Here is a 27,726-nt window from a genome sequence, read left to right as displayed (position 1 = left end):
TAGCTTTTAAGAGTTTTCTTTCTTCTAAACGAACACATTAACTAATGGGCTGTTATGTTACTTCCAGCGTTTCTATGTTTTGGGGTGTCCTTTGTTTCAAAAAGTTTTTCAATTTGTATATTCTGCCATATAGATTGCTGTATAGCTATGTAAATTTATATATATTTATTTACCATATAATTTTTTGGGAAATAAATTTACATTTTTAGCCTAACAAGGTGAAACAAAATGGTTAGATCTTGAACAATGTAATGTACTCACAAGTAATAGTAATGTTATGTGACTGGATTCTGTTTTGTTTATGAAGGAAATGGGAAGACATGATGACCTTTGGTCCTTATTCTACATGTTGGTGGAGTTTGTGGTTGGTCAGCTGCCCTGGAGAAAGATAAAGGACAAGGTAATTTTGGGAATAGAGATGTCAATTTTGGTAGAAGAACTAAAATTTCTCCTGAATAAACATTTTTGTTGAAAATATACTTATGTATAAGACTTAAAATCTACAAGCATTTTCACTATATCCCAATATATATATTTTTCTGTGTGAGCTGACATTAGAGATCAAATTAATGTTATGAGATTTTTCTGTGTACATGGAGAATAGATACTAATTGCTTCTGATTAATTTATAGCCCTCCTTCTTAGCTTTTAATTTTATTAGTTCTCCCCTTTGTTTTTGTAAGTCAAGTAAGCTTTTAGTTTTTGATTGTCACATTATATTGTTTGATTTAGAAAACTGTAAACACATGTGTTGATAAAGAAAAGTAGATCAGATTTAAGATAAATTATTTTGAGATGGGTGCAATGGCTCACATCTATGATCCTAGCACCTTGGGAGACTGAGGCAAGAGGATCACTTGATCCCAAAAATTCGAGACCAGGCTGGATAACATAGTGAGACTCCCATCTTTACAAAAAACTTTAAAAAATTAGCTGGGCATGGTGACATGTGCCTATAGTTCCAGCTATTTGGGAAGCTGAGGCAGGAGGATCACTTGAGTCTCAAAGGTTGAGGCTGCAGTGAGTTGTGATCATGCCATTGCACTACTTCAGCCTGGGCGACAGAGCAAGACCCTGTCTCAGAAAACTAAATAAATAAATTATTTTTGTTGGGGACTATTGATACACTGATGCAGAACTCTGTGCTACTTGTTTGGTTCTGCATTATAGTTTTTTTCCGCTTTAAAACACTGTACATTAAGCTGTTAGTAAGAGCTCAGTTCTTGCTTTATGCTTAATTACCCACTATCTCATTCCCTAGTACATACCCTTGAGACGGTTACTGAGGGGCTCTTAATGCCTAACCGCCAAGAGAAATTGACTGTAGCTCTTTTTCTCTTTACTTCCCAGGAGCAAGTAGGCTCTATTAAGGAGAGATATGACCACAGGCTCATGTTGAAACATCTCCCTCCAGAATTCAGCATCTTTCTAGACCATATCTCTTCTTTGGATTATTTTACGAAACCAGACTACCAGGTAACCATCTTTGTGAGTTCTGTGAGTTAATTATTTTCTCTCTTAGTCTCCGCTTTCACTCATTGTTAGCTTTGAAGGTGTTATAAATGAGTAGGGGAGGTCCTTCGAATAAGACTGTTTTAATACATCCTGAGAAACATGGTGAAATTAACTTATGATGAGAGTGTCAGTGTGTGTGTTATGTGTTTCATCTCTCTGGATGGACTTAACTTCATTAGAGTTTTAGGTTTATTCATCTTGTAACAGATTTTACTGTTCCTGCATGATTCATTCGGCATATAGAACTGCTGACAGTTGAAATTATGTAAATTCTATAGGTAATTTGTTGAGCAGAAGGAAATGTCCAACTAGGTAATGCATCTGTCAAGGGCTTTAGGGCAGCGTATCATATGTTAATATGCTATGGGACAGCGGTCAGTGAAAATTGGCTCCATTTTGTCTGTGGTCAGAGAATCATTTCCTTAGAGCATCAGTTAATGAGCCTTAGAAGGGTCGACTAGGTTTACTACAAATTGCATCCCTAGCCCCAACCAGCGGTATTTCAGAAGATTCTGTTGCTCTCAGGGAGAATTTGGTTAGGGCTTAATACCAAATAATTGCTACCACTGAAAACATAAATGTGGCCACACATAGATTAATAAGAATATGTATTAGTATATCATTCTTATTTACAAAGGACAACACGTAGACTTTACTGCATGTTAACAGTAGTTAAATTCTACAGTGTTGTCAGTGTTGTGCAGTCAAAAGACTAAGAAGTATCTATAGCACAGTAAATGTATTTGCATATAGTAATTATTGCTCTGTGAAATTGCTGCTTTTGTATAAGATAGAAACAGGATATAAAGCAAAGAGGCAACATACAGCCTTGAGTCCTTAGAGACCTTAAATTGGTGAGCTTGTCTTCTCATGCATATGCCAATTTGTATTGTAAACAATAGGGACTGTCTAACAAATTGAGAAAATACACTGTGTGTGAGTTGTTTTGGAATGTGTTCTTATATTTGTCTTTTGTGTGTATTTTCTGAAATGTATAGAGTTCACATTACTTAAAGCAATGAAATTATACCTGTAAGACTAGATTCAAGAGGAGGTGAAAAATGTTCCAACTTTCCCATCTTGAGTGCTAATAGTTTCTTATTGACAAAATTTGCTTAGGGGAATTTAGGACAGTAAAAAACTTTGATCACATTCTCTTCTTAAACCTATATCTAAAGAAGACTATCATATTTACCAGCTGAAGTTTGAAACTTCATGATTATTTTAAACTAACAAATTATTGTTCTCAAGTTTTTCAGTTGGATATTCTCCTAGGGGCTTTTCTATCTCTTAATAACAAAACAAAGTATGGTAATTTTCCATTTTTGAAAGAAAGAGAACAGGCATAACATTACTTTGTTTCACAGATTCTGTAAATAATCCAGCTCTTTCCTGCTCTGATCTTTCATAAGCAGTGAGTGAGAACAGAGGGCAGGTGGACAGGAGAAGGATAATTGAAAAAAGATGTTATGTAAGTGATGGGTGTGTTCTAATGACTAGTATCAATGTGACATCAGGTTTCAAAAGCCTGAGCTTTGCAGCTTCTGCCTCTTGTTTCTCTACTCAGTCTTCATCTTGAGAAAAATAACTCTACCTTTAATCTGAATGGTCTCATGAACTCATGCTGTCCCTATGATTAATTTTACAGTTTGAGATTCATTCCTGAATTTGATTTTACTTACTGTTGTTTCAAGATTTTATTTTCTTTATTTAAAAAAAATTTTTGAGACAGGGTCTCGGTCTGTCAGCAAGGCTAGAGTGCAATTGGTGCAATCATAGCTCACTGCAGCTTCAACCTCCAAGACTCAAGTGATTCTCCCACTTTAGCCTCCTGAGTAGCTTGATCTACAAGTGTGCACCATGCCTGGCTTTTTTTTTTTTTTTTTTTTTTTTTTTAAAGCAGAGATGAGGTTTCCCTATGTTGCCCAAGCAGGTCTCAAACTGGCCTCAAGCAATCCTTCTGCCTTGGCCTCCCAAACTGCTGAGATAACCAACATGAAGCCACCATACCTGGTCTTTTCTTTCAAAATTTTAGGTTTCTCATGGGACAACCAATAAAGTTAAAAAAAACAATAAACCTCCTCCAGCAACAAGCAAAAAGCATATCCATAGTTAGTATGATTGCTTCCCTAGCTACATCAAAGGTCAAATAGCAATGATATGTTTCCAGCTTTGTCTATTCTGAGCTAAGACCAAAGTCAGGTTTTTTGTTATAATCAAAGTGTTAAATGATGCAGTTTTACAGAGCCACTTTCACTTTGTGTATATTTTATAAATCTTTAAAAATTAGAAGATCTTGCCATAGAATATTATTACTTCAACACGTTGCACATGGCCAACACCTCATCCAGTAGCTGCTGCTGTTCACTCTGACATCAGGTGTGGACCTAGAGAGAATAGCTATTTTGTTTTCTACCAGGAATCTTTTATGTGTCTCTCACTTTAAAATAAAGGCCGAAATTTGCTTTTGAGAAGTATTATATTATTTTGGGAAATTACATCAAGTTTATCTGTACTTAGTATTTATGTATGAGTCTGTTTTCCTAACTAGCTTTTAAATCCTGGAGAAACAGCCATGTCTTATTTTTTTAACCCCATATTACACCTGGCACCTAAATTTTCAACAAATGTTAGGCAAATTTAATTAAGTCTTTACTTTGGACCAACAGTCTGCTACACAGAGAATACAAGAAAAATTAACCCTATAAGTGCATAAATACTGTTTTCTGTCTATTAAAATAAATGTGAAGATATCAGAATTATAAACAAGATTAAAGCAGATATGTTCCTATAAATATTGTTTTTGTTAGATTCTGAATGGTATAACAACTATAAGAGACAGAGTGGGCCAAGCACAGTGGTTCATGCTTGTAATCTCAGCACCTTGGGTGATTGAGGCAGGAGTATCACTTGAGGCCAGAAGTTTGAGACCAGCCTGGGCAACATAGTAACACCCTGTTTCTACAAAAAAACAAAACAACAACAACAACAACAAACAACAAAAAAAATTAGCCAGGTGTGGTGGCATGCACCTGTAGTCCGGGCTACTTGGGAGACTGAGATGGGAGGGTTACTTGAGTGAATCAAGGCTGCAGTGAGCCATAATTGTGCCACTGCACTCCAGCCTGAGTGACAGGGTGAGACTCCATCTCAAAAATAATAATAATAATAATTAATAGGATCACATGATCTTGATAACACAAATATCTTTATTAGAGTGTTCAAATTTGTTAAGCATCACTTAGCAAGTTGAGAAGACTAATGAAATCCATAAATATACACACTGTTGGTAAGCCTGAAACTAAAATGTGTATCTCAACCAGTTCACCCACTGCTACAGCGTTGCTAATATCAGAGGATAGGATGGAGAGGAAATGCAAAGCTAAGCAAGCTTCATTAATCTTCTTAATATACTTTCCGGGTTTAGGAATGGGACTATTTAAATGTAGATTACATCAAAATGCAGTAGATTTGCCTCTTGCTTTGGGGGACATATAGCAGTTGTAGGATCCTCTGACTTTGATAACATCTGAATTAAATTTTTCTGAGGGCATAGATGCTACAAGGTTGAGCTGAAAACAAGGGGGAACCTCCGATCAAATAGAGTGGTCAAGGAAGGTCTCCTTCTAAAGCTACCATGTAAGGCCCAGGGGTGTCCAATCTTTTGGCTTCCCTGGGCCACATTGGAAGAAGAAGAATTGTCTTGGGCTACACATAAAATACACTAATAGTAATGATAGCTGATGAGCCAAAAAAAAAAAAATCACAAAAAAATCTCATAATGTTTTAAGAAAGTTTACAAATTTGTGTTGGGCCACATTCAAAGCCATCCTGGGTTACAGGTTAGAGAAGCTTGATTGTAAGCCAAGCCCCAAAAGATGGGATTGTGTTGGCCATGTGAAGAGCAAAAATAAGAGGTAGAATGTTACAAGCCAAGGGAAGAACATGTACATGCATGGGCCCTAATGGGAGAAAGGACTGAAAGAAGACAAGTATGGTCAGACAATAAATAAGGAGAGAGAACAGGTTGAGGTGAGGTTGGAAAGAGTCAGAAACCAGATAATGCCGGGCCTTGTAGGCCTTTTTAAGGAGTTTGAATTTTTATTCTAAGTACAACACAAAGCATTGGAAGTGTTATAAACAGGAGCATGGTGATCCAATTTGTGCTTTAAGAGGATTACTTTTGCAGTTATATACATCCAAATGAAACAAAGGAGAATCAGAGACTAGTTGGGAAGGTACTGAGATAAGCTGAGCTGTGCCTTGGAAAGAAATACATTTTTTTAAATCAGTGTCTTTTTTTTTTTTTGAGACATAGTCTTGCTGTGTTGCCCAGGCTGGAGTGCAGTGGTGTGATCTTGGCTCACTACAACCTCTGCCTCCTGGGTTCAAGTGATTCTCTGCCTCAGCCTTCCAAGTAGCTGGGACCACAGGCACGTGCCACCACGCCCAGCCAATTTTTGTATTTTTTGTAGAGACAGGGTTTCGCCATGTTGGCCAGGCTGGTCTCAAACTTCTAGCCTCAAGTGATCCACCCACCTTGGCCTCCCAAAGTGCTGGGATTACAGGCATGAGCCACCATCCCTGGCCTAAAAGTCAGTGTCTTAACACCATAAAGATTCTTGATCATATAATACATTAGTCAAGTTGTACAGCTCTCCTAGGCAACTCCTAAGAGTAACTTGAAAATCCAGGCTCTGCCCATATATTGACACTGCTGTCTTTAATACATGGCCTTTTACTATTATCAGGAAAGGGAATAGTGTGGATGATGGCTTAGGGGTTTTACAGCCAGGCCTGGAAGTGATCTACAACACTGGTGTATGCCCAGTAGTCAGAACTCAATCACGCTGGCCCAATTCTAACTGCAGGGGAGGCTAGGAGATAAGAGTATTCCCTTGTGGCCAGGACGCAAGATGATGATGGCCTTGACTTGAGAGAAGTAGTAGAGATGGAGGGAAATGGGTGAATTCTTGCCTCTGCCCCATTACGCCTTATCTCCTTTCATTCCCCATTGTACTTTTGTGATCTAGTCATATTAGACCCCTCGATGCAGTCAGATGAGACTACCAGCTCTTCTCCCAGTGTGCCCTGCCTGGAATGTGCCTCTGTTTCATAACACTGCTTGTCTTGTGAAATTGAAAGCCCAACTCAGATGTCAATTTCTCCGCAGCCTCCTCTGATTCCTTCCATTCCTTCCATATTCCATACTGGAGTAATTTCTTCTGTTCAACTCTTAGAGCAGCAGTACTTTGTTTTGTCTCTTTATTATATAAGCTCCTTAAGAGCCAGGGCCTTGCACATTTATCTCAATTTTCTCAAGAACATAGCGCAATGATAGGCATTTAATAAAAGTGAAAAATTTAATTAAATCTGCTTGATTATTGCTTCTATTGAATGTAAACCACCCAAAGACAGGACTGTGTTTTGTTAACATTTGTATTCCCAGCACCCAGGACAGTAGGCAGTCAATGTATGTCTGAAACAAGGAGTGGATATTTGATGTAGCTATAGAATACAATAGAGTCACACTATGTTTGCATGACTCACTTAAATTCAGCTGTATGTTCAGGAGGTAGAAAAATCTTAACATCTGTGATTCTGCCTGCCCTTTAGCTTAGTCATGCCTTATGGTGAGGGTAATGATTTAGTGCCCTCATGCATCTGCTATTCTCTCAGTCTTCTCATTGACAGCAGTTCAGTGGCCCCAAATCAGGCTGCACCAGTATGAGTCCAACAGTTGAAAGCAGAGTACTTTTTTTGGTACAAATGTGACTGCTGTCTGCAGCCAGCTTACTTTATCCACATTCATCTGAGGAAAATACATCTATTCTAGAGCTGGAGGAAAAACTGGCTCTGTTGCACCTATTGAGAAATGGTAGTATTCTGTACTTTATGGACATTTTAAGGCACTTTCAAGAATAATTTCAACTATATGCTGTTTTTACCTTGCCTGCTGACTGGCTGTAACTCTTCTTTAGTAGAAATAGCACCGTACTTAAAAGACCTGTTTAAATTGATGCTTTGCCACACACCGTTTGGATAACCTTTCTAGATCTCAGTTTTGTAGTCTGTGAAATGGTGGAAATACTGACTTCACAGCATTGTTGTTAAGATTTTTTTTTTTTTTTTGAGACGGAATTTCGCTCTTGTCACCCAGGCTGGAGTGCAATGGCGTGATCTCAGCTCACTGCAACCTCTACCTCCTGGGTTCAAGCAATTCTGCCTCAGCCTCCCAAGTAGCTGGGATTACAGGCATGTGCTACCATGCCCAGCTAACTTTGTATTTTTGGTAGAGATAGGGTTTCACCATGTTGGTCAGGCTGGTCTCGAACTCCTGACCTCAGGTGATCCACCCACCTCGGCCTCCCAAAGTGCCGGGATTACAGGTGTGAGCCATGGCAACTGGCCATTGTTAATATTTTTAATGAGGTAATTATGAGAATAATTTGTAAATTTTAAAATATCATGTAAATGTAAGAAATGTAAGTAGTTTTACATGTACCACAGTGATGCTGCATTTGCTTATAATCATCTCTCTCTTCTCTTTTTTTTTTTTCACTCCTGGCTGGAGTACAATGGTATAATTTTGGCTCACTGAAACCTCCACCTCCCGGGTTAAAGCAGTCCTCTCATCTCAGCCTCCCAAGTAGCTAGGACCACAGGTGTGCACCACCACATCTGGCTAATTTTTAGTAGAGATGGGGTTTCACCACGTTGGCCAGGTCTCGAACTCCTGACCTCAGGTGATCGGCCCACCTTGGCCTACCAAAGTGCTGGGATTACAGATGTGAGCCACTGTACCCTGCCCAAAATCATCTCATTTTTCTTCACTCAGCATTACCTTCTATGTTAATAGAACTTCTTTTATTTCCTCTTTGCTGCTTTGTCCTCTCACAGCAATAAGAAAATGTTGTTTACCTTTTTTATTGGCCTTGTGAGGAGGCACTGAAAAGCCTTAGTGTACTATATTTCCAGGCAGCTTACCGTTTGGACTGACTGAGCCCCTGAAAGGGAAGACTGATATCAGCTAGCACTTTTGGCTGAGTAAGTGACCATGCTGCTTTACCCTGCCTCAGGTCCTGGGGCAGCCAACCATTGGGGGCACTTCTGAATCTCCAGTATCTTGATATACAGTCATGCGCCACATAATGATATTTCAGTGAATGATGGACTGCATATACGACAGTGGTCCCATAAGCTTATAATACTGTGTTTTTACTATACCTTTTCTATATTTAGATATGTTTACATACACAAACACTTACCATTGCGTAACAGTTGCCTACAGTATTCAGTACAATAACACGCTACACAGATAGGTAGCCTAGTAGCAATAGGCTATACTATATAGCCTAGGTGTGTAATAGGCTATACCATCTAGCTTTGTGTAAGTACATGTATTAGTCAGGGTTCTCTAGAGAGACAGAACTAATGGAATAGATATATATATAAAGGGGAATTTATTAAGTATTAACTAACATGATCACAGGGTCCCACAATAGGCCGTCTGCAGGCTGAGGAGCAGGGAGAGCCAGTCCGAGTCCCAAAACTGAAGAACTTGGAATCTGATGTTGGAGGACAGGAAGCATCCAGCATGGGAGAAAGATGTAGGCTGGGAGGCTAGGCCAGTCTCACCTTTTCACATTTTTCTGCCTGCTTTATATTCACTGGCATCTGATTAGATGGTGCCCACCAGATTAAGGACGGGTCTGCCTTCCCCAGCCCGCTGTCTGACTCAAATGTTAATCTCCTTTGGCAACACCCTCACAGATACACCCAGGATCAATATTTTGTATCCTTCAATCCAGTCAAGTTGACACTCAGTATTAACCATCACAGTACACTCTATGATGCTTGCACAATGAAATGCCTGTCGACACATTTCTCAGAATGTATCCCTGTTGCTATGTGACACCCGAGTTAATGGTGAAAACAGGTAAAGGTTGCAGCTTCTTCAACTCATTCTCTTTATTTTATTTTATTTTTGCTGGTTTAGTTTGTTAGAGGATGGGTGCAGTTAAATTTTTTTCTTTACCAATGTTGCTAAAATCCCCAAGAAGAGCAGAGAAGTAAAGACTGCGTGCAGACCAAGAAGCAGCTTCTCCACTCCTTCTGGGATTCCGTCTGGTTCGGCCCGCCTGCCTCCACTCCTGCCTCCACCATGTCCATCAGGGTGACCCAGAAGTCCTACAAGGTGTCCATCTCTGGCCCCCAGGCCTTCAACAGCCTCTCCTACACGAGTGGGCCTGGTGCCTGCATCAGCTCCTCGAGCTTCTCCCGAATGGGCAGCAGCAGCTTCTGGGGTGGCCTGGGTGCAGGATATGGTGGGGCCAGTGGAGGCATCACCGCCGTCACTGTCAACCAAAGCCTGCTGAGCCCTCTTAACCTGGAGGTGGACCCCAACATCCAGGCTGTGCGCACCCAGGAGGAGAAGCAGATCAAGACCCTCAACAACAAGTTTGCCTCTTTCATAGACAAGGTACGGTTCCTGGAGCAGCAGAACAAGATGCTGGAGACCAAGTGGAGCCTTGTGCAGCAGCAGAAGATGGCTTGGAGCAACATGGACAACATGTTCGAGAGCTACATCAACAACATTAGGTGGCAGCTGGAGACTCTGGGTCAGGAGAAGCTGAAGCTGGAGGCGGAGCTTGGCAGCATGCACAGGCTGGTGGAGGACTTCAGGAACAAGTATGAGGATGAGATCAGTAAGCGTACAGAGATGGAGAATGAATTTGTGCTCATCAAGGAGGATGTGGATGAAGCTTATGTGAACAAGATGGAGCTGGAGTCTCCCCTGAAAGGGCTGACTGCCAAGATCAGCTTCCTCAGGTAGCTGTGTGAAGAGGAGATCGGGAGCTGCAGTCCCAGATCTCGGATACATCTGTGGTGCTGTTCATGGACAATAGCCGCTTCCTGGACATGGACAGTATCATCCCTGAGGTCAAGGTGCAGTACGAGGAGATTGCCAACCGCAGCCGGGCTGAGGCTGAGAGCATGTACTAGATCAAGTATAAGGAACTGCAGACGCTGGATCGGAAGCGTGGGGATGACCTGTGGCGTGCAAAGACTGAGATCTCCTAGATGAACCGGAACATCAGCCAGCTCCAAGCTGAGACTGAGGGTCTCAAAGGCCAGAGGGCTTCCCCGGAGGCCGCCACGCAGATACCGAGCAGCATGCGGAGCTAGCCATTAAGGATGCCAACGCCAAGCTGTCTGAGCTGGAGGCCACCCTGCAGCTAGCCAGTCAAGACATGGCATGGCAGCTGCGTGAGTACCAGGAGCTGATGAATGTCAAGCTGGCCCTGGATATCAAGATTGCCACCTACAGGAAGCTGTTGGAGGGTGAGGAGAGCTGGCTGGAGTCTGGGATGCAGAACATGAGTATCCATATGAAGACCACCAGCAGCTATGCAGGTGGTCAGAGCTTGGCCTATGGGGGCCTCACAAGCCCTGGTGTCAGCTACGGCCTGGGCTCCAGCTTTGGCTTTGGCATGGGCTCCAGCTCCTTCAGCTGCACCAGCTCCTTCAGGGCCGTGGTCGTGAAGAAGATCGAAACCTGTGATGGGAAGCTGGTGTCTGAGTCCTCCGATGTCCTGCCCAAGTGAAGCCCCTCTCAGCCTGCCCCTCTTGTGGCTGCCGCAGAGCCTAGGAGGGAGGCCACTGTGCAGGCGAACACAGGGAACGGGAGACCCACCTGAGGCTCAGCCCTAGCCCTCAGCCCATCCACGAGGGACTTTCCTACCTGGGGACCCCCCTTGCCCATGCCTCCAGCTACAAAACAATTCGATTGCTTTTTTTTTTTTTTCCCCAAAATAAAACCTCGGCTAGCTCTGCCAAAAAAAAAGACTATGCATTTCTTTCCCTCTATTGCATCTACTTATCACTGAAGTGGGGCAGTTTCTTTTGCAGTAAATAATCTGCCTTTCAATCAGCCAAGCCAACATTGCCATTGTGCTCTCCTGCTTAAGTGCTTTATTGATCCCCTAATTTACCATTTATTAACTGAGAATTCAGGAATCAGGATTCTTAGTGAGTTCTTAATATCACCTTACAAATAATTCTTGGTTTTGCAAAAGCTGGACTTGGTCTACACTCTCTTTGAAAGGGCAAACTGGGATTTCATATGGAGGTAAATATGATACAGTTATTGATTGCATTTTGTGCTAAGGATAAGAGGAGTGCTTCCTTAAGGCATTGTGTGTATGTCAGATGACTGATTGCCATAAAGAATAAGGGTATTTTAGGTAGTAGGAGCTGGCACCAAGCATCTATGTAGGTTGCATGTAGGTATATAGTTGATTTATTTTAGAATAATATGTTTTTGTTGGTTAATTTTTTCTAGTTATTAAAAGTAATATCTGGTCATTATAAAAGTTTTAGAATTACAGAAAAATTTAGAATTACAGAAAATCCAGATTACTCAGAATCTCATTATCCTGACATAGTAATTGACTTTTATTATTTATTTATTTATTTTGAGACAGGGTCTCACTCTGTCACCCAGGAGTGCAGTGGTGTGATCTTGGCTCACTGCAAAGCCTTCCTCCCCAGGCTCAAGTGGTCCTCCCACCTCAGCCTCCCAAGTAGCTGAGACCAGAAGTGTACACCACCACACCTGGCTAATTTTACGTATTTTTGGTAGAGATAGGGTTTCACCATGTTGCCTAGGCTGTAATTGACTTTTATTACTTTGTATCTTGAATAATTTGCTTTTGAAAAATCATTGTATTGAATATCCCATCAGATTTAAAATAGACTGCTTCTTGTTCATAAGTGCAAGTAGAAGAGGGATTGACACAAATAATCCACACAGTGGCCAAATAAAAAGTAATGCAGGGCCGGGCGCGGTGGCTCACGCCTGTAATCCCAGCACTTTGAGAGGCCGAGACAGGAGGATCACTTGAGGTCAGGAGTTCAAGACCAGCCTGGCCAACATGGCAAAACCCTGTCTCTACTAAAAATACAAAAAAATTTAGCCGGGCATGGTGGCACACGTCTATAGTCTCAGCTACTTGGGAAGTGAGGCAGGAGAATCTCTTGAACCCAGGAGGCAGAGGTTGCAGTGAGCCAAGATCACACCATTGCACTCCAGCCTGGGCAACAGAGTGAGACTCGTCTCAAAAACAAACAAACAAAAAAAAGTAATACAGGTTGAATATCCCTTATTTGAAGTGTTGTGGATTTCAGATTGTTTGTTTGTTTGTTTGTTTTTTGAGACGGAGTCTCACTTTGTCGCCCAGGCTGGAGTGCAGCGGCATGATCTCTGCCCACTGCAAGCTCCGTGTCCCAGGTTCACACCATTTTCCTGCCTCAGCCTCCCGAGTAGCTGGGACTACAGGTGCCCGCCACCACACCTGGCTAATTTTTTTGTATTTTTAGTAGAGACGGGGTTTCACCGTGTTAGCGAGGATGGTCTCGATCTCCTGACCTCGTGATCCGCTGGCCTTGGCCTCCCAAAGTGCTGGAATTACAGGCGTGAGCCACTGCGCCTGGTGGATTTCAGATTTTTTAGGATTTTGTAATATTTTGCATTATATTGGTTGAGCAACCCAAATCGAAAATCCGAAATGCCCCAGTGAGCATTTCATTTGAGCATCACGTCAGCACCCAAAATTGTGTTTTGGAATATTTTGGATTTTCGATTTTCAGATTTGGGATTCTCAACCTGTGCAGCATTTTTGCCTGTTCATTGCCTTCTTCACGTTCTCCCTCCTCTTTTCCTCCTCTTCACACAACTTCCCCTTCACTTAACTGCCTCCCTTCCCTACATCCATTTACAGAAGATTCACTTTCCCGAAGATGATTGCTTCTGGTGTTTCTCACACTGTTTCACCAGTTACTCCTCTGGAAGCCAAGTATAAGTATATTTCTCAAGAAGTCTGGGAATAGCCTTACAGTGTCAACCATAAGTCCAAAATTTCTTTGTATTCTCCTGATTTATCTTAAAGGTTCATTTAAATTTTGCCTTCCAACTTCTTTGTGTTCATTGTATTATAAAATATTGTAATAAATGTCATACCTCTGTGTAAAATACTCCAGGAAGCTGTGCCACATTGTCAAATGACTTTAAATTCTCTCTGGCATATGGCTGCATCCCCTGGGGGTACATGTTACCCTAGTTTGAGAAACTTAGACTCTAAATGTAGATGAATTTGTATTTTCTAAGAATGTATTATTAAGTAAAATGAGGAGTCAGATGTATACTAGATTTTCAGAGATTACCAATGAAGAGATATGGGACATGCCTTTTAGAGGGAAGCGTTGGAATCATTTGGAAGATTTTTTTCATATTTTTCCCTTCTCCCTTTTCCAGTTTGAGAATTACTGCCACAGTGAGTCCCTGTTCTGATGGGAAAGTGCTTTGTTCCCCAATGACATTGGGTTATAAAAAAGAATGAGAGGCCGGGCATGGTATCTCAACGCCTATAATCCCAGCCCTTAGGGAGGCCGAGGCGGGTGGATCACCTGAGGTCAGGAGTTTCAGACCATCCTGGCCAACATGGTGAAACCCCGTCTCTACTAAAGATACAAAAATTAGCTGGGCATGGTGGCGTGTGCCTGTAGTCCCGGCTACCCAGGAGGCTGAGGCAGGAGAATCGCTTGAACCCGGGAGGCGAAGGTTGCAGTGAGCTGAGATCGCACCATTGCACTCCAGCCTGGGCAAGAAAGTGAGACTCCATCTCAAAAATAAATAAATAAAAATAAAAATAACAAAAAATAAAGGCATGAGGACTATTCAAATTTAACAGACACACACATATATGTACACATAGACATATATTCACACACTACATATACTGTATATGCTATATAGATGACTTACAAGGTAATTTTTATTCTAAAATCTATTTGACTCACTGAATTAAGAGTTTTCTGTTTTTATTATTTATCATAACCAAATGTGATGTAACACATTCAGTTACCAAAAAAAGTAAGTCCTTGACTTGTCCTGTTTCTACTATTCCAATCTGAGGAAGGTTAGGATTTAGTGCCACCCTGCTCCCGAATTAGAAAATTATTTTGCTAGATTAGAAATGTTTTTCTCTAAAATATCTGCAGAGCTCTGCCCAGTCTGACCATTTGTTCCCACTAGGGTGCCTTTAAGTGCCTCAGTGCTTTTAGCTTTTCTGTTTCTTTTGTTCTGTGTCCTCCATCTTTCTGCCTCCTGCTGCTGGTGTCTAATATCACCATCATAGTAACAAACTGTTTCTAATTTGAGATCCCGTGCCATAGAATACATTTTCTAAGACATACAATACTGTGATACATGTAAGAAAATAATTCCATGATAAAAGGACATCTGACATAAAAACCATTTAGGATCATTCCTGTTGCAGCACAGTACAGAACAGAGAATTTAGCAGTGGCAGTCTAAGTGCTCACATAGCAAGGCTCCCCTGGATGGGGATTCCACCTTCCAGAAAGCATGCATCTCACTCTGTGAGAACCTATGAGAACCTTGATTTCAGAGTTAGGAGAGAGGGTCAAAGGTCTGGCACTTCAGTTCCCTAGGTTCCGGGCCATCTTTATTTCCTCCTTTGTGTTTTCTACAGCCCTCTACCTCTGACATTTGGAGAAGTCTAAGCTATAACGTAGGTGACTTACATGAACAAAAATAGGACCCAAATAAAATTTCTCAGATTTTATAACCATGTCTTTTCCAGTTCCCTTTATCTTTTTAATTTCTTTTTCTGTATTTACAATTCTTCCTTTTGGAACTTAAATGAAAGATCAAATCATGTGAGTCAGTAAATATTATTACAAATTAACATATATTATTGGAATTTTTTTAGAGTAAATGTTATGAGTAAGGTAATGTATGAGATCCTGGAGACACAATGATGAGTAAGATCAGATTAATATCAGCATCTTGGAGCATATAGTCTGGGTTGAAAGAGAGAGAAATTAATTAAATACAGAAATAACTGTACATTTACAACTGATAACATTTGATCATCCTCCTTAGTGAAATGGTTTCTTCACTTGTAGTCTAGAATACTAGACTCATAGTTTTCCTGCCTCACTGGCCACTCCTTTTTTGCTTCCTTTGCTGAGTCTTTGTCTTCTTTCACCTAAATATTGAAGTACTCTAGGCTATAGCCCTTGGATCTTTTGCTCTCTATTCTTCCTCAATAATACCAGCTGGTTCTATGGCTTTAAATGATCTCTCTCTCTCTCTCTTTTTTTTTTGAGACCCAAGTCTTGCTCTGTCACCCAGGCTGGAGTGTAATGGCACAATCTTGGCTCACTGCAGTCTCTGCCAGGCTCAAGCAATTCTTGTGCCTCAGCCTCCCGAGTGGCTGGGACTACAGGCACCTGCCACCACGCCTTGCTTATTTTTGCATTTTTAGTAGAGATGGAGTGTCACCATGTTGGCCAGGCTGGTCTTGAACCCCTGACCTCAAGTGATCCGCCCACCTCAGCCGCCCAAGTGCTGGGATTACAGGCGTGAGCCACCGTGCGTGGCCAGTATCTCTTGATATCTATATGCTGATGACACCCAAATTTATATCTGCATTTCCTATTCCTCCCTAAACTCACTGCTTTCCATGTCACTGCGTTGACCCAGTGGCTCAGGACAGAAATCTATGTCCAATTCTTATCACCTTTACTGTTACCATGCTTGTTCAGCTGACAGTAATCTCTTAACTGGTCATCTGTTCCAAGTACCCTTATTCCCATCCCTGTTTATGGCATCTATTGACCACTTAATAGCTGAAGTAATCTTTTTTTTTTTTTTTTTTTTGAGAAAGATTCTCATTCCGTCACCCAGGTTGGAGTGCAGTGACATGATCTTGTCTCACTGCGGCCTCCGCCTCGCAGGTTCAAGCAATTCTCATGCCTCAGCCTCCTGAGTAGCTGGGATTACAGGCGTGTACCACCACACCCGGCTAATGTTTGTATTTTTAATAGAGACAGGGTTTCACCATGTTCGCCAGGCTGGTGAAGTAATATTTTTAAAGCCTAAATCAGACCTGAGCAAAATCCTCCAAAGAAGTGCTGATTTCAGGTCTGGGGCAGGAAATGTAGAAGATGAATCTCAGAGGATAGGATACTAACAGAGTTCCAGAAATGATGAGGAGAGAATAAAGCTATAATCATAAAATTGGAAATGTTGCCTGCTGACAGAAACAACAGACGTCTTTTATGAGATCCTTCTTAAGATCACATCAAACTTTAGGAATTGAAAGACAAAAAATGAAATTATACAGAATATAAATCAAACTAACAGAATATAAATCAAGCAATTTTTGATAATTTGTATATGGAGACACACAAACATGCACACACGTATTTTAAGAATTTTTTAAACCTGCAAAAAAAAAATGAAGGAAAGCACAATAAGCTTCTATATTCCCCTTACCTAGACACATTACCTGTTAATGCTGGCTACTTTTTTAGGTTGAAACATATAAAAAGTCATTGTTTTGTTTTGTTTTGACAAATAAATGATAAAATAGATGGTTCAATTGAGTGCACAAACATATATACTTATACACAACACACATCCTTTAGCGAAACCAACTGAGAGTAGGTTATAGATATGATGCTTCATTATGTATCTCTCAAAAACAGAAACATTCTACACAACTGAGAAAAATCAACATTAATTCAGTATCATCATCCACCTATAGTTCCTATTCAAATTTCGCAATTTGAGCCATCAGTTTTTAAAGAAAATCACATTACAAAATCATTTTATGAGTCTGGTGTGCTTTCTCTTATAGAATAAAGTGACTATGTTTACTGTTCACTTACTCTAGTTTTTTTCTTTGTGGTTTAGCTTCTTACATCCGTGTTTGACAATAGCATCAAGACTTTTGGAGTAATTGAGAGTGACCCTTTTGACTGGGAGAAGACTGGAAATGATGGCTCCCTAACAACCACCACTACTTCTACCACCCCTCAGTTGCACACTCGCTTGACCCCTGCTGCAATTGGGTATGTCCTAAACAGATCATTTGGTGGTGTCTTTCCTGGATGCATTATATTTGCAAAAATTTATTTCATCCAGATTCCCTCAGATGAACAAATGCTAAGACATCAGGGAAAGCCTATGGATCTCCTCGAATTAACATTGCTCTTATGTACGCCTTTGGAATTACTTGCTTTAGATAGTACTAATAGATTATACTGTGAAATGGGAGCTTAGCGCTTAGAGCTTATGTGACTTGTTGATATCAAATTTATAATGGGTTTTCTTCAAAATGAGGACCAGCATTAGTTGTGTTTCCAAATAACATATGGAACCCTGAAAAGAATGTGCCACAATTATATCTAACTATACTGTGCCAAAGTTTAGTGGGAACAAAGCATGTAGCATGTTCTTCTTAAAGTGATTTAACTTTCATAATGTATTAAGACAAGGTTATGATCTATTTCCGTGATCTTAGTTTTTTATTGTTAATGTTTTTTCTCTATGTGTATTAAATAGAGTTCCTTTTGTCTTTTATTTTGTTTTTTTATTTGTCTTTTTTTTTTTTTTTTCTGATTTTTTACCTGCTTTGGTTGTTTCAAACTTTTTGGTCAAAAAAAAAAAGTAAATACCCAAAATGCTGAGGCAGAAGGATCACTTGAGCCCGGGGCTTAGAGGCTGCAGTGGGCTATGATTGTGCCACTACACTCTAGCCTATGCAACAGAGTGGGACCCGTCTCTGGGGAAAATAAAGTGAATAGGGACAAATTATCATACAATTTAAGTTAATTGGGACATTATACCACTCATCCATTGCTTTGATTTTTTTTTTTATTTTAAACATGGAGTTTCGTTCTTGCTGCCCAGGCTGGAGTGCAGTGGCGCGATCTCAGCTCACTGCAACGTCCGCCTCCCGGGTTCAAGCGATTTTCCTGCCTCAGCCTCCTAAGTAGCTGGGATCACAGGCCTTTGCCACCACGCCCGGCTAATTTTGTATTTTTAGTAGAGATGGGGTTTCACTATGCTGGTCAGGCTGGTCTCAAACTCCTGACCTCAAGTGATCTGCCTGTCTCATTCTCCAAAAGTGCTGGGATTACAGGCGTGAGCCACTGCGCCGGCCTAATTTTTTTTTTTTTAGGAGATGGAGTCTGGCTGTGTCACCCAGGCTGGAGTGCAGTGGCTATTTATATGCACAGTCATAGGGCGCTATGGCCTCAAATTCCTGGGCTGAAGCAATCCTCCTACCTCAGCCTCTCTAGACAACAGACATGCACACTTGTGCCCAGCTGTGATTTTTATATTGAAAGATGGGATCACTAGAACTTGTTGAATCATAGGAAGAGTTTTCATAGACTCACATAACTGGATAGTATCACTGACTATCATGTCTAAGCATTCCTAAATGTGAGAACCTGACTAGATCCAGAATCACCACGGATGTTTTTAAAAAACACCTATTCCTGAGACCTACCCCAGACCTATTGAATCAGAATGCCTAGAAGTGGGGCACAGAAGTCCATATGCGTCAAACATTTCCATGCTTATCAGAGTTTGGGATCCACTGCCCTAGTCCAGCCACCCTATCTTACAAATGAGGAAATAATCCTAACACTGAAGTAAATCCAACTTTAGGTAAATGTTAGTGGCAGAGCTGGAGCCAGTCTAGAAATTTTATTCTAGTGTTTTTGTCCTTCCCCTTTGATGGTTGTTAGAAATAAGTCTCAAACTTGCAAAAATCCAGGTGATAGCACTTCAGGGACCTAAAAACAATGAAGGCAGTTTATGTTCCCATCTTCCAATATTTTCTCCAAAATAACACAGAATAACAAAGAAGGAAAACTAAAGCTACAGAGAAAAACCATGTCCTCAGCATAACTTGTAGAAGATGCCCAAGCTTCAAAATAACTGTAAATAAAAAGAGAGAAAAAAATGAGACCACAAATCCTAGTGCAGTATCTTTCATGCTCTTGCCTCACCTGCCCCTGCCAGAAGACTTTATAAAGACAGATCAAGAAAAACTGTGGGGAAGACGAAAATTAGCAATGGGATGTAAGGTTGATGTAAAACCAATGCCATACTCCAGCTGTCTTTCGATCCCAAAAAATAAATAAATAAATAAAACCAGTGCTAGAAAGACTAAACCCATGCTAATAAGGAAAATACTTAAAAGTGTCCTGATAGATCAGATGATGAATTTCAGGGAAGTAAAAATATGCATAATTCAAAAGAAAAAAAAGGGAGAAGTGTCCTTCATTAGTGGAGTGGCGGAGGAAAAAAGATGTATCAATTTGGGTCCAGTCAGGAGACAGAAACTACATAGTAATTTGAATAGGAAAAAAAAATCAAAGAATTATTTATGGATACACAATAATTGTACATATGTATGAGATACATGCAGTATTTTAATACATGCATGCAATGTGTTGTGATCAAATCAGGGTCATTAGGATATCCATTACCTCAAACATTTATCATTTCTTTGTGTTGGGAACATTTCAAACCTTCTACCTATTTTGAAATATACACTAGTATTTTTGTTTGTTTGTTTGTTTGTTTGCTACAGAGTCTCACTCCATCACCCAGGCTGGAGTGCAGTGGCGCGATCTCGGCTCACTGCAACCTCCACCTTTCAGGTTCAAGCGATTCTCCTGCCTCAGCCTTCTGAGTAGCTGGAATTACAGGCATGTGCCACCATGCTAATTTGTGTATTTTTAGTAGAGATGGGGTTTCACCATGTTGGGCAGGCTGGCCTCGAACTCCTGACCTCAGGTGATCCACCTGCCTCGGCCTCCCAAAGTGCTGAAATCACAGGCACGAGCCATTACGCCCAGCCTACACAAGATATTGTTAACTATAGTCAATAATAGGGAATTGGAATAACGTGGGATTGATTAATAAGAAATAAAGATAAATGTAAAGAATACAGGTACAGGAATAGCAGATACAAGCTCCAGCCATGATGCCTAGGACTGATTGTGATTAAACAGCCAAGCAAGAACTGTCCCACCCCTGCCCAAGGGCTGAGGTTCAGACCTTATTGGGAGAGGAAGAAGTGAAATCATAATTGATTGAACTCAGGAAAGAAATAGAAGGAAAAGACAAAATTATCTCATAATTGAAGAATATATTACAAAGTGCACAAAAGAGAGTAGACGTAAGTGAGAATTTAATAGAAGTCATTGAATAAGGACAAAGAAAAAACCCTGAGAGAATGAAAATGAGATAATTCAAAAGAGTTAGAGAGAAGGTAGTGCAAATTGAAGGCAGAGAAGAAATAACATTCAGGTTGTTGGAGTCCCTGAAGAAGAAAAACAAAATAATACGTTAAAACTGAGAAACCAAATAGTAGAAGGTTAGATTTAAAAACAGAGAACTGGCTGGGTGTGATGGCTCATACTTGTAATCCCAGCAGTTTGGGAGGCTGAGGCGGGGGGGTCACAAGGTCAGGAGTTCAAGACCAGCCTGTCCAATATGGTGAAACCCCGTTTCTACTGAAAAATACAAAAATTGGCCGGGCACAGTGGCTCATGCCTGTAATCCCAGCACTTTGGGAGGCCGAGACGGGCGGATCACGAGGTCAGATTGAGACCATCCTGGCTAACACAGTGAAACCCCGTCTCTACTAAAAATCCAAAAACAAAATTAGTCGGGTATGGTGGCAGGTGCCTGTAGTCCCAGCTACTCAGGAGGCTGAGGCGGGAGAATGGTGTGAACCCGGGAGGCAGAGCTTGCAGTGAGCTGAGATCGAGCCGCTGCACTCCAGCCTGGGTGACAGAGCGAGACTCCATCTCAAAACAAACAAACAAACAAAAAAACAAAAAAACCCCACAAAAATTAGCTGGGCATGATGGCACACACCTGTAGTCCCAGCTACTCGGGAGGCTGAGGCAGGAGAATTGCTTGAACCTGTGAGGCAGAGGTTGCAGTGAGCCGAGATCACGCCACTGCACTCCAGCCTGGGCGACAACGTGAGACTCCATCACAAAACAAACAAACAAAAACTCACAGAGAACTAAGAACATTTAAAAAGGTTTATGTCCAAAGATAAGCATTAGAACAAAAAGGCGAACCTTCTGAAATACCCCCCAAAATTATTTATAAATTAAAGTACAGGCCAGGCACAGTGGTTCATGCCTGTAATTCCAGCACTTTGGGAGGCCGAGGTGGACAGATCACTTTGAGCTCAGGAGTTTGAGACCATCCTGGGCAACATGGTAAAACCTTGTCTCTACAAAAAATACAAAAATTAGCCAGGTGTGGTGGTGTGCACCTGTAGTCCCAGCTACTCCGAAGGCTGAGGCTGGAGAATGGCTTGAGTCCAGGAAATGGAGGTCACAATGACCTGAGATCGAGCCACTATACTCCACCCTGGGCAACAGGGTGAGATCTTGACTCAAAAAAAAAAAAAAAAAAGGACAAAGAATACATGTCGTAGAGGAAGAAATATAGCAAATATAGCAAGATACTGTGCACATAATAATAAAATACTATGACAAAGCTTTCCCTCTATGTTCTCTTCTAGGAGTTTTATAGTCTCAGGTCTTAACATATAGGTCTTTTATACATTTTTAGTTGATTTTTGTGTATCGTGTAAAATAGGGGTCCAAGTCCTTTGCATGTGGAAATCCAGTTTTTCCGGCAACATTTATTGAAGAGCACCATTTATTGGACCCCATTGTGTCCTTTTGGTGCCCTTGTTGAAAATTAGTTGACCAAATAAGATATCTGCATTCTCGTGTTCACTGCAGCAGTATTTACGATAGCCAAGATACAGGAACAAACTAAATACCCATTGATGGACAAATTGATAAAGAAAATATGTGTGTGTGTGTGTGTGTGTGCACGTGTGTGTGTGTGTATTGTATGTATTTGTGTATATATACACACACAATGGAATATAGATGATGTATAAATACATACACACACATATAATGGAATATTATTCAGCTTCTTATTTTTCTATTTTTATTTTTTGAGACTGATTCTTGCCCTGTTGCTTAGGCTGGAGTGCAATGACATGATCTCTGCTCACTGCAACCTCAGCCTCCTGGATTCAAGTGATGCTCCTGCCTCAGCCTCCCGAGTAGCTGGGATTACAGGCCTGTGTCACCACACCTGGCTAATTTTTGTATTTTTATTAGAGATGGGGTTTCACCATGTTTGCTAGGCTGGTCTCGAACTCCTGACCTCAGGTGATCCGCCTGCCTCAACCTCCCAAAGTGCTGGGATTACAGGCATGAGCCGCTACGCCCGACCTTATTCAGCTTTTAAAAAGAAGAAGATCCTACCATTTGCTACAGCATAGGTGGAACTAAAAGACATGCTTAGTGAAATAAGCCAGACAGAAATAAAAATGTTGCATGATCTCATTTATATGTGAACAAAACACACACACACACATATATATATATACATACACACACATATATATATTTTAAAGCACTCAAATACACAGAGATTGAGAATGAAACAGTGGTTACCACAGGGGGTTCAAGGAGGGAGGAAGGAAAGGAAATGGGGAGATGTAGGTCAGAGGATATAAAATAGCAGATATGTGGTGAACAAGTGTGGAGATCTAATGGACAACCCAAGGAATAACCTTAATAAAATTGTATTTTCAGAAGACTTGGACATATCTTAAATAAAAATAAAGTTGTATTAGAGATTTTTGTTAAATAAGTAGATTTTAGCTGCTCTTTGTCACAAAAAAAGTGTGAGTTGATAGATATGTTAATCTGCTTCCCTGTAATAACCATTTTACTGTCTATGTATATCCTATTACATCATGTTACAAAGCTCAAATACAATTTAAGGAAGTAAAATACTACAGCAGGCTTAAGACCAAACATATCAGTCACAGCAATAAATATACATGGGGTTAACTCACCTATTAAAAGGAAAATATTTTCAGTTTGGATTGTATAGCTATATGCATATGCTGTATATAAGAGACACACACGTAAAAAAAGTAAGAAAGAGATGGACAAAGATATATCAGAAAGATAGAAAAGAGAAGTGATCCTAATAACAGACGATGTAGAATTCAAGCCAAAACAAAAAGCTTAGAAAAGATGGAAGGGCACTTTTTAATGCCAAATGCCACAATTCACAAGTGGGATACAAAATTTATTAATATTTAGTCACCAGAATCATGACACTCACCTTTAGGAAACAACAACTGCAGGATATTCAAGGAGACATAAAAACACACTCATAATTGGAGATGTTAATGTACCACCCTCAGTTTAAGACAGATCAAGTGAACAGAGAATAGGAAGACAGAAGACTTAAACAGCGTGATCATAGTAAGGTAGATCATATTTATGTTTTCTGAACTCTATACCTTGATGATAGAGACTATACCTCCTGCCCAGGGGCCCCTGGAATATTCACAAAAATTGATCAGATATTAGGTCACAAAGAAACATGTAAGTAGTTCCATAAAGAAGTATTATGCTATCTGATCACACTGCAAGAAAACTAGAAATTACCAACAAAATTAAAATATCAAAGGCCCTTTTACTGGAAATTTAAGAACCTATTAAACTACAGTCATGTGCCGTGTAATGACATCGCAATCAGTGATACACCGCATATATGACAGTGGTCCTATAAGATTACAATACTGTAGTTTTACTCTACCTTTTCTATGTTTAGATATGTTATAATACCCAAATACTTACCATTGTGTTACACTTGCCTCCAGTATTCAGAACAGTAACATGCTGTACAGGTTTGTAACCTAGGAGCACTAGGCTATACCATATAGCCTAGACACGTAATAGGCTGTACAGTATAGTTTTTTTTAAATATGCTGTGATCATTTGGATAAGGACGAAATTGCCTAACGATGGCACTTGTTAGAATGTATCCCCATTGTTAAGCGATACATGACTGTACTCTTGGGTGAAAAGGAAAATAAAAACTAAAAGTTATAGAAAAAAATGATAATGTAAATACTACTTATCAGAATCTATGGGATAACTTTAGAGCAAAGATCAGAGGAAAACCTATGGCATTAAACAAGGAGGTACATAATGTCAGTATGTCTCATTACTGATGATACTAATGTTGACAATTTAGTTACAGTGGCCAGTTCTTTCTACTATAAAGTTACTGTTTTTCTCTTTGTAAGAAATAATCTTGTGGGGAGATATTTGCAACTATGTCAGCACTGTGTTTCTTGTCATACTTTTCCTATTAATTGTAGCATCCATCAGTGAATCTTGCCCACAGGCCTAACCATTACTATCTGCCCTCTAAGAAAAAGTTTGCCAATCTCTGATTTTTTTCTTTTTGCAAATGATATGGTAGAATACCTGGAGAATCAGTGTTAAAGAGAAAAATTTATAGTGTATGTCCCAGAACCCTGAATTTCTTCGTAGAGGGAGAATGAAAGTTTAGAAGGTAAGAGGACGCTTTAAATCATGAGCCAGCAAGCTTTATCTGTAAAGGGTAAGATAAATATCTGTGAGTTATGCTGTCTCTGTCACTACTGTCATTGCTATTGTAGTGCAAAAGCTGCCATGGCCAACATGTAAACAAACGAGACTGTGTTCCAATAAGTCTATTAAAAAAAAAAAAATAGGTAGGTAAGCAGGCCAGATTTGGCCCACAGGCACTAGTTTGCCTTAGATTATGGGGAATGAAATATGAAAAGGATGTTCGTTGTTGCTATTTTCTCTCATATCTCTTCAGTTCTTCCACACATTTTCTTACTTATTCCCTTAATCTGCTTCAGTTATATAATACCTTGCCTGGAAACACAGACCATGTGCTAATAACACTCTTATGTATACTTTCTCACTCATTCATATTCCTGAACATGATATAATTTTCCTGGGAAGGAATTATTTCTTTCCATATTGCATACTCCAGATTTGTATCAGAGTTTAGGAAAAGAAATGAAACAATAACCAGGGAAGGAGAAAGGAGTGGAGAATAAATGCAGAGGGAGGGGCTGGGTGGGAGAGGAACCTGAGTCCTATAAAAGAGAGCCTGTGTGGAGAAGATGGACGGGGTCCTTGGAATGAGTGGTATCATATTGAAGCATAAGAGATAAGAGAAAAAGTAGGATTGATTAAAAGTAGAAGTGTATTCAGAGATGGAGGTGTGGTTTGTTTCCTGAGGCATGAAAGAAGGAAATGCCAACGAATTGAGGTAGTTGGAAAAAAAGCAGAATAATGGCTAGACATAAGGGAAAAAGGGACTTGAAAGAATACTGAGTGATTAAATGGAAAAAAGGTGATGATAATAGACTAAGCTTCTTGAGTTCAAATATTCATCTATTTCCCTTTCTCTTTCCTCAGGAATAGAGGGAATTCTTTCAATAAACATTTGGATTATCGTGTAGTACATGTATGTTAGTGTCCATTATGACTCTTGCATCAATAAATAAATTATATTGAACTAATATCTGAAAAATCTGTTATAGCCAATTTATTTCTGATCTTTAATTATCTCTATAATGAATCTGCTTATTTGAACTATTTTAGGCCAAACTACCTTTTAAATATGCTTCTACTGTCAGAACTACAGATACTACTTTACTAGGTTGTAAGTTTTTTTTTTCTTTTTTTTTCTGGAAGCCATTATCAGTGCTTTTCTAGATTATATCCTTGTAAACTGTTGATAAAGAGGTTCATTCTAGCATTGACCCATTTAGGCAAAGGTAGTGGTGAAGGTCATCGGTTACCAAGTCAGGTGGAACAAGTCCCTGAAAAATCACTGGTCTTCTCAGAGCATATGAAGTACTCGTGACACCAGTGCCAGGATCTAACTGTGACCCTTAAAGTGGCTCACTGAGAGGATGCCTGTGTTGCCACTCACAGTAATTACAGGAGTCAGTATAGTGTACTGAAAACTAATTTTTCTACTTTGAGACATTCCAGGTGACTTCAAAGAGGAGGTTTCATTGTGTGCTAAGTATTGTGTTCAGTCAGCAATATTAAAAAAAAAAAAACCCTAGAATATAGAGTTATAGAACTGGCAGGAGCCTTTTCACTTGGTGAACGATAACTGTGAACTAGAAAAGCCTCTCATGGGAGGGTCTAAGGGAGCGATGACCAACCATGTAAATAAGACCTGGAATTACTTTGAAAGAAATATATAGACAAATACCAATTAATAATTTGCTATTTTTTTCCCCCAGGTCAGTTCATGCTGAACTATATCAACTGTATAATTACAGAAAGTCTAGTTTCCCCTCTAGGGCAAGAATTTCCTTCCTCTTGTTTGTGTTGCTAGGGCCTTGCATGTAGTAGGTGCTTAGTAAAAAGTCTGCAGGTGGCTGGGCACAGTGGCTCACACCTGTAATCCCAGCACTTTGGGAGGCCAAGGTGGGCGGATCACTTGAGGCCAGGAGTTCGAGACCAGCCTGGCCAACATCGCACAAATCCCCATCTCTACTAAAAATATAAAAATTTAGCTGGGCATGGTGGTGCATGCCTGTAATCCCAGCTACTTGGGAGGCCGAGGCAGGAGAATCGTTTGAACCCAGGAGGCGGAGGTTGCAGTGAGCGGAGATTATGCTACTGCACCCCAGCCTGAGAGACAGAGCTTGACTCTGTCTCAAAAAAAAAAAAAAAAAAATCTGCAAGTGAAAAAGTAATACACATTTCACACTGTAAAAAAATAACATAGCTGATTGATCTGACACCTGTTTATTTCATTATGGCACTGCGCAAGTTGATTATACAAATTAGGTCATTCTTGTCATACTCAACTAAATCAATCAAGAGACCAGGGAGAAAGTACTTGGGGCACATAGCACCTGCTCCAAGAATTTAATTTCTCACAAGCCCAGCTGCTGAAATGGCCTGCTGTGACTCTAAGACTAAATTTACATACCTCTGTCACTCACCAGTCAGAGCCTGCCAGCTCCCAAAAGCTTCTCTAGTGCCAATGAGCTTTCTTTCAAAACAGTATGTGACATCTCTCTAATAAAACCCCCAACCTCTCCTTTGGTCTTCAGATATACCAGAGACCCACTCAGTCTATGTGTGTGCCCCTAATTGTAATTCTTGCTTCCCAAATGAATGTTAATTTGGAGATTTATCTTTGTATTTTATTTTGAGTTCAACACCACTTAACATTTTCCTGTTTAGAATTTTTAAAAATTCTCTAACACGCCAGGCACTGTGGCTCACGCCTGTAATTCCAGCACTTTGGGAAGCCAAGGCAGGCAGATCACCTGAGGTCAGGAGTTTGAGACCAGCCTGCCCAACATGGCAAAACCCTGTCTCTACTAAAAATACAAAAAATAGCCCGGTGTGGTGGTGGGCACCTGTAAT

At 40.3% G+C, this 27,726-nt stretch overlaps 1 protein-coding gene and 1 pseudogene across 9 annotated transcripts in view; both read left to right on the top strand.

Annotated features, from left to right (window-relative positions):
* Positions 1–27,726, top strand: part of TTBK2 (tau tubulin kinase 2) — a 175,647-nt gene that overhangs the window by 110,432 nt on the left and 37,489 nt on the right. For all 9 annotated transcript variants that reach the window (XM_054532666.1, XM_054532665.1, XM_054532664.2 and 6 more), the window contains 3 exons: positions 308–400; positions 1,351–1,476; positions 17,303–17,460. In XM_054532666.1, coding sequence (XP_054388641.1) covers positions 308–400; positions 1,351–1,476; positions 17,303–17,460 — 377 coding nt within the window. The remainder of the gene's footprint in view (positions 1–307; positions 401–1,350; positions 1,477–17,302; positions 17,461–27,726) is intronic.
* LOC129050476 (keratin, type II cytoskeletal 8-like) lies at positions 1,487–17,291 on the top strand (annotated as a pseudogene).

Source organism: Pongo abelii, chromosome 16 (assembly GCF_028885655.2).
Source record: "Pongo abelii isolate AG06213 chromosome 16, NHGRI_mPonAbe1-v2.0_pri, whole genome shotgun sequence".
Classification (NCBI taxonomy): domain Eukaryota; kingdom Metazoa; phylum Chordata; class Mammalia; order Primates; family Hominidae; genus Pongo; species Pongo abelii.
Note: the sequence above shows the minus strand (reverse complement) of the source record. Positions and strands in the feature narration are given on the sequence as shown.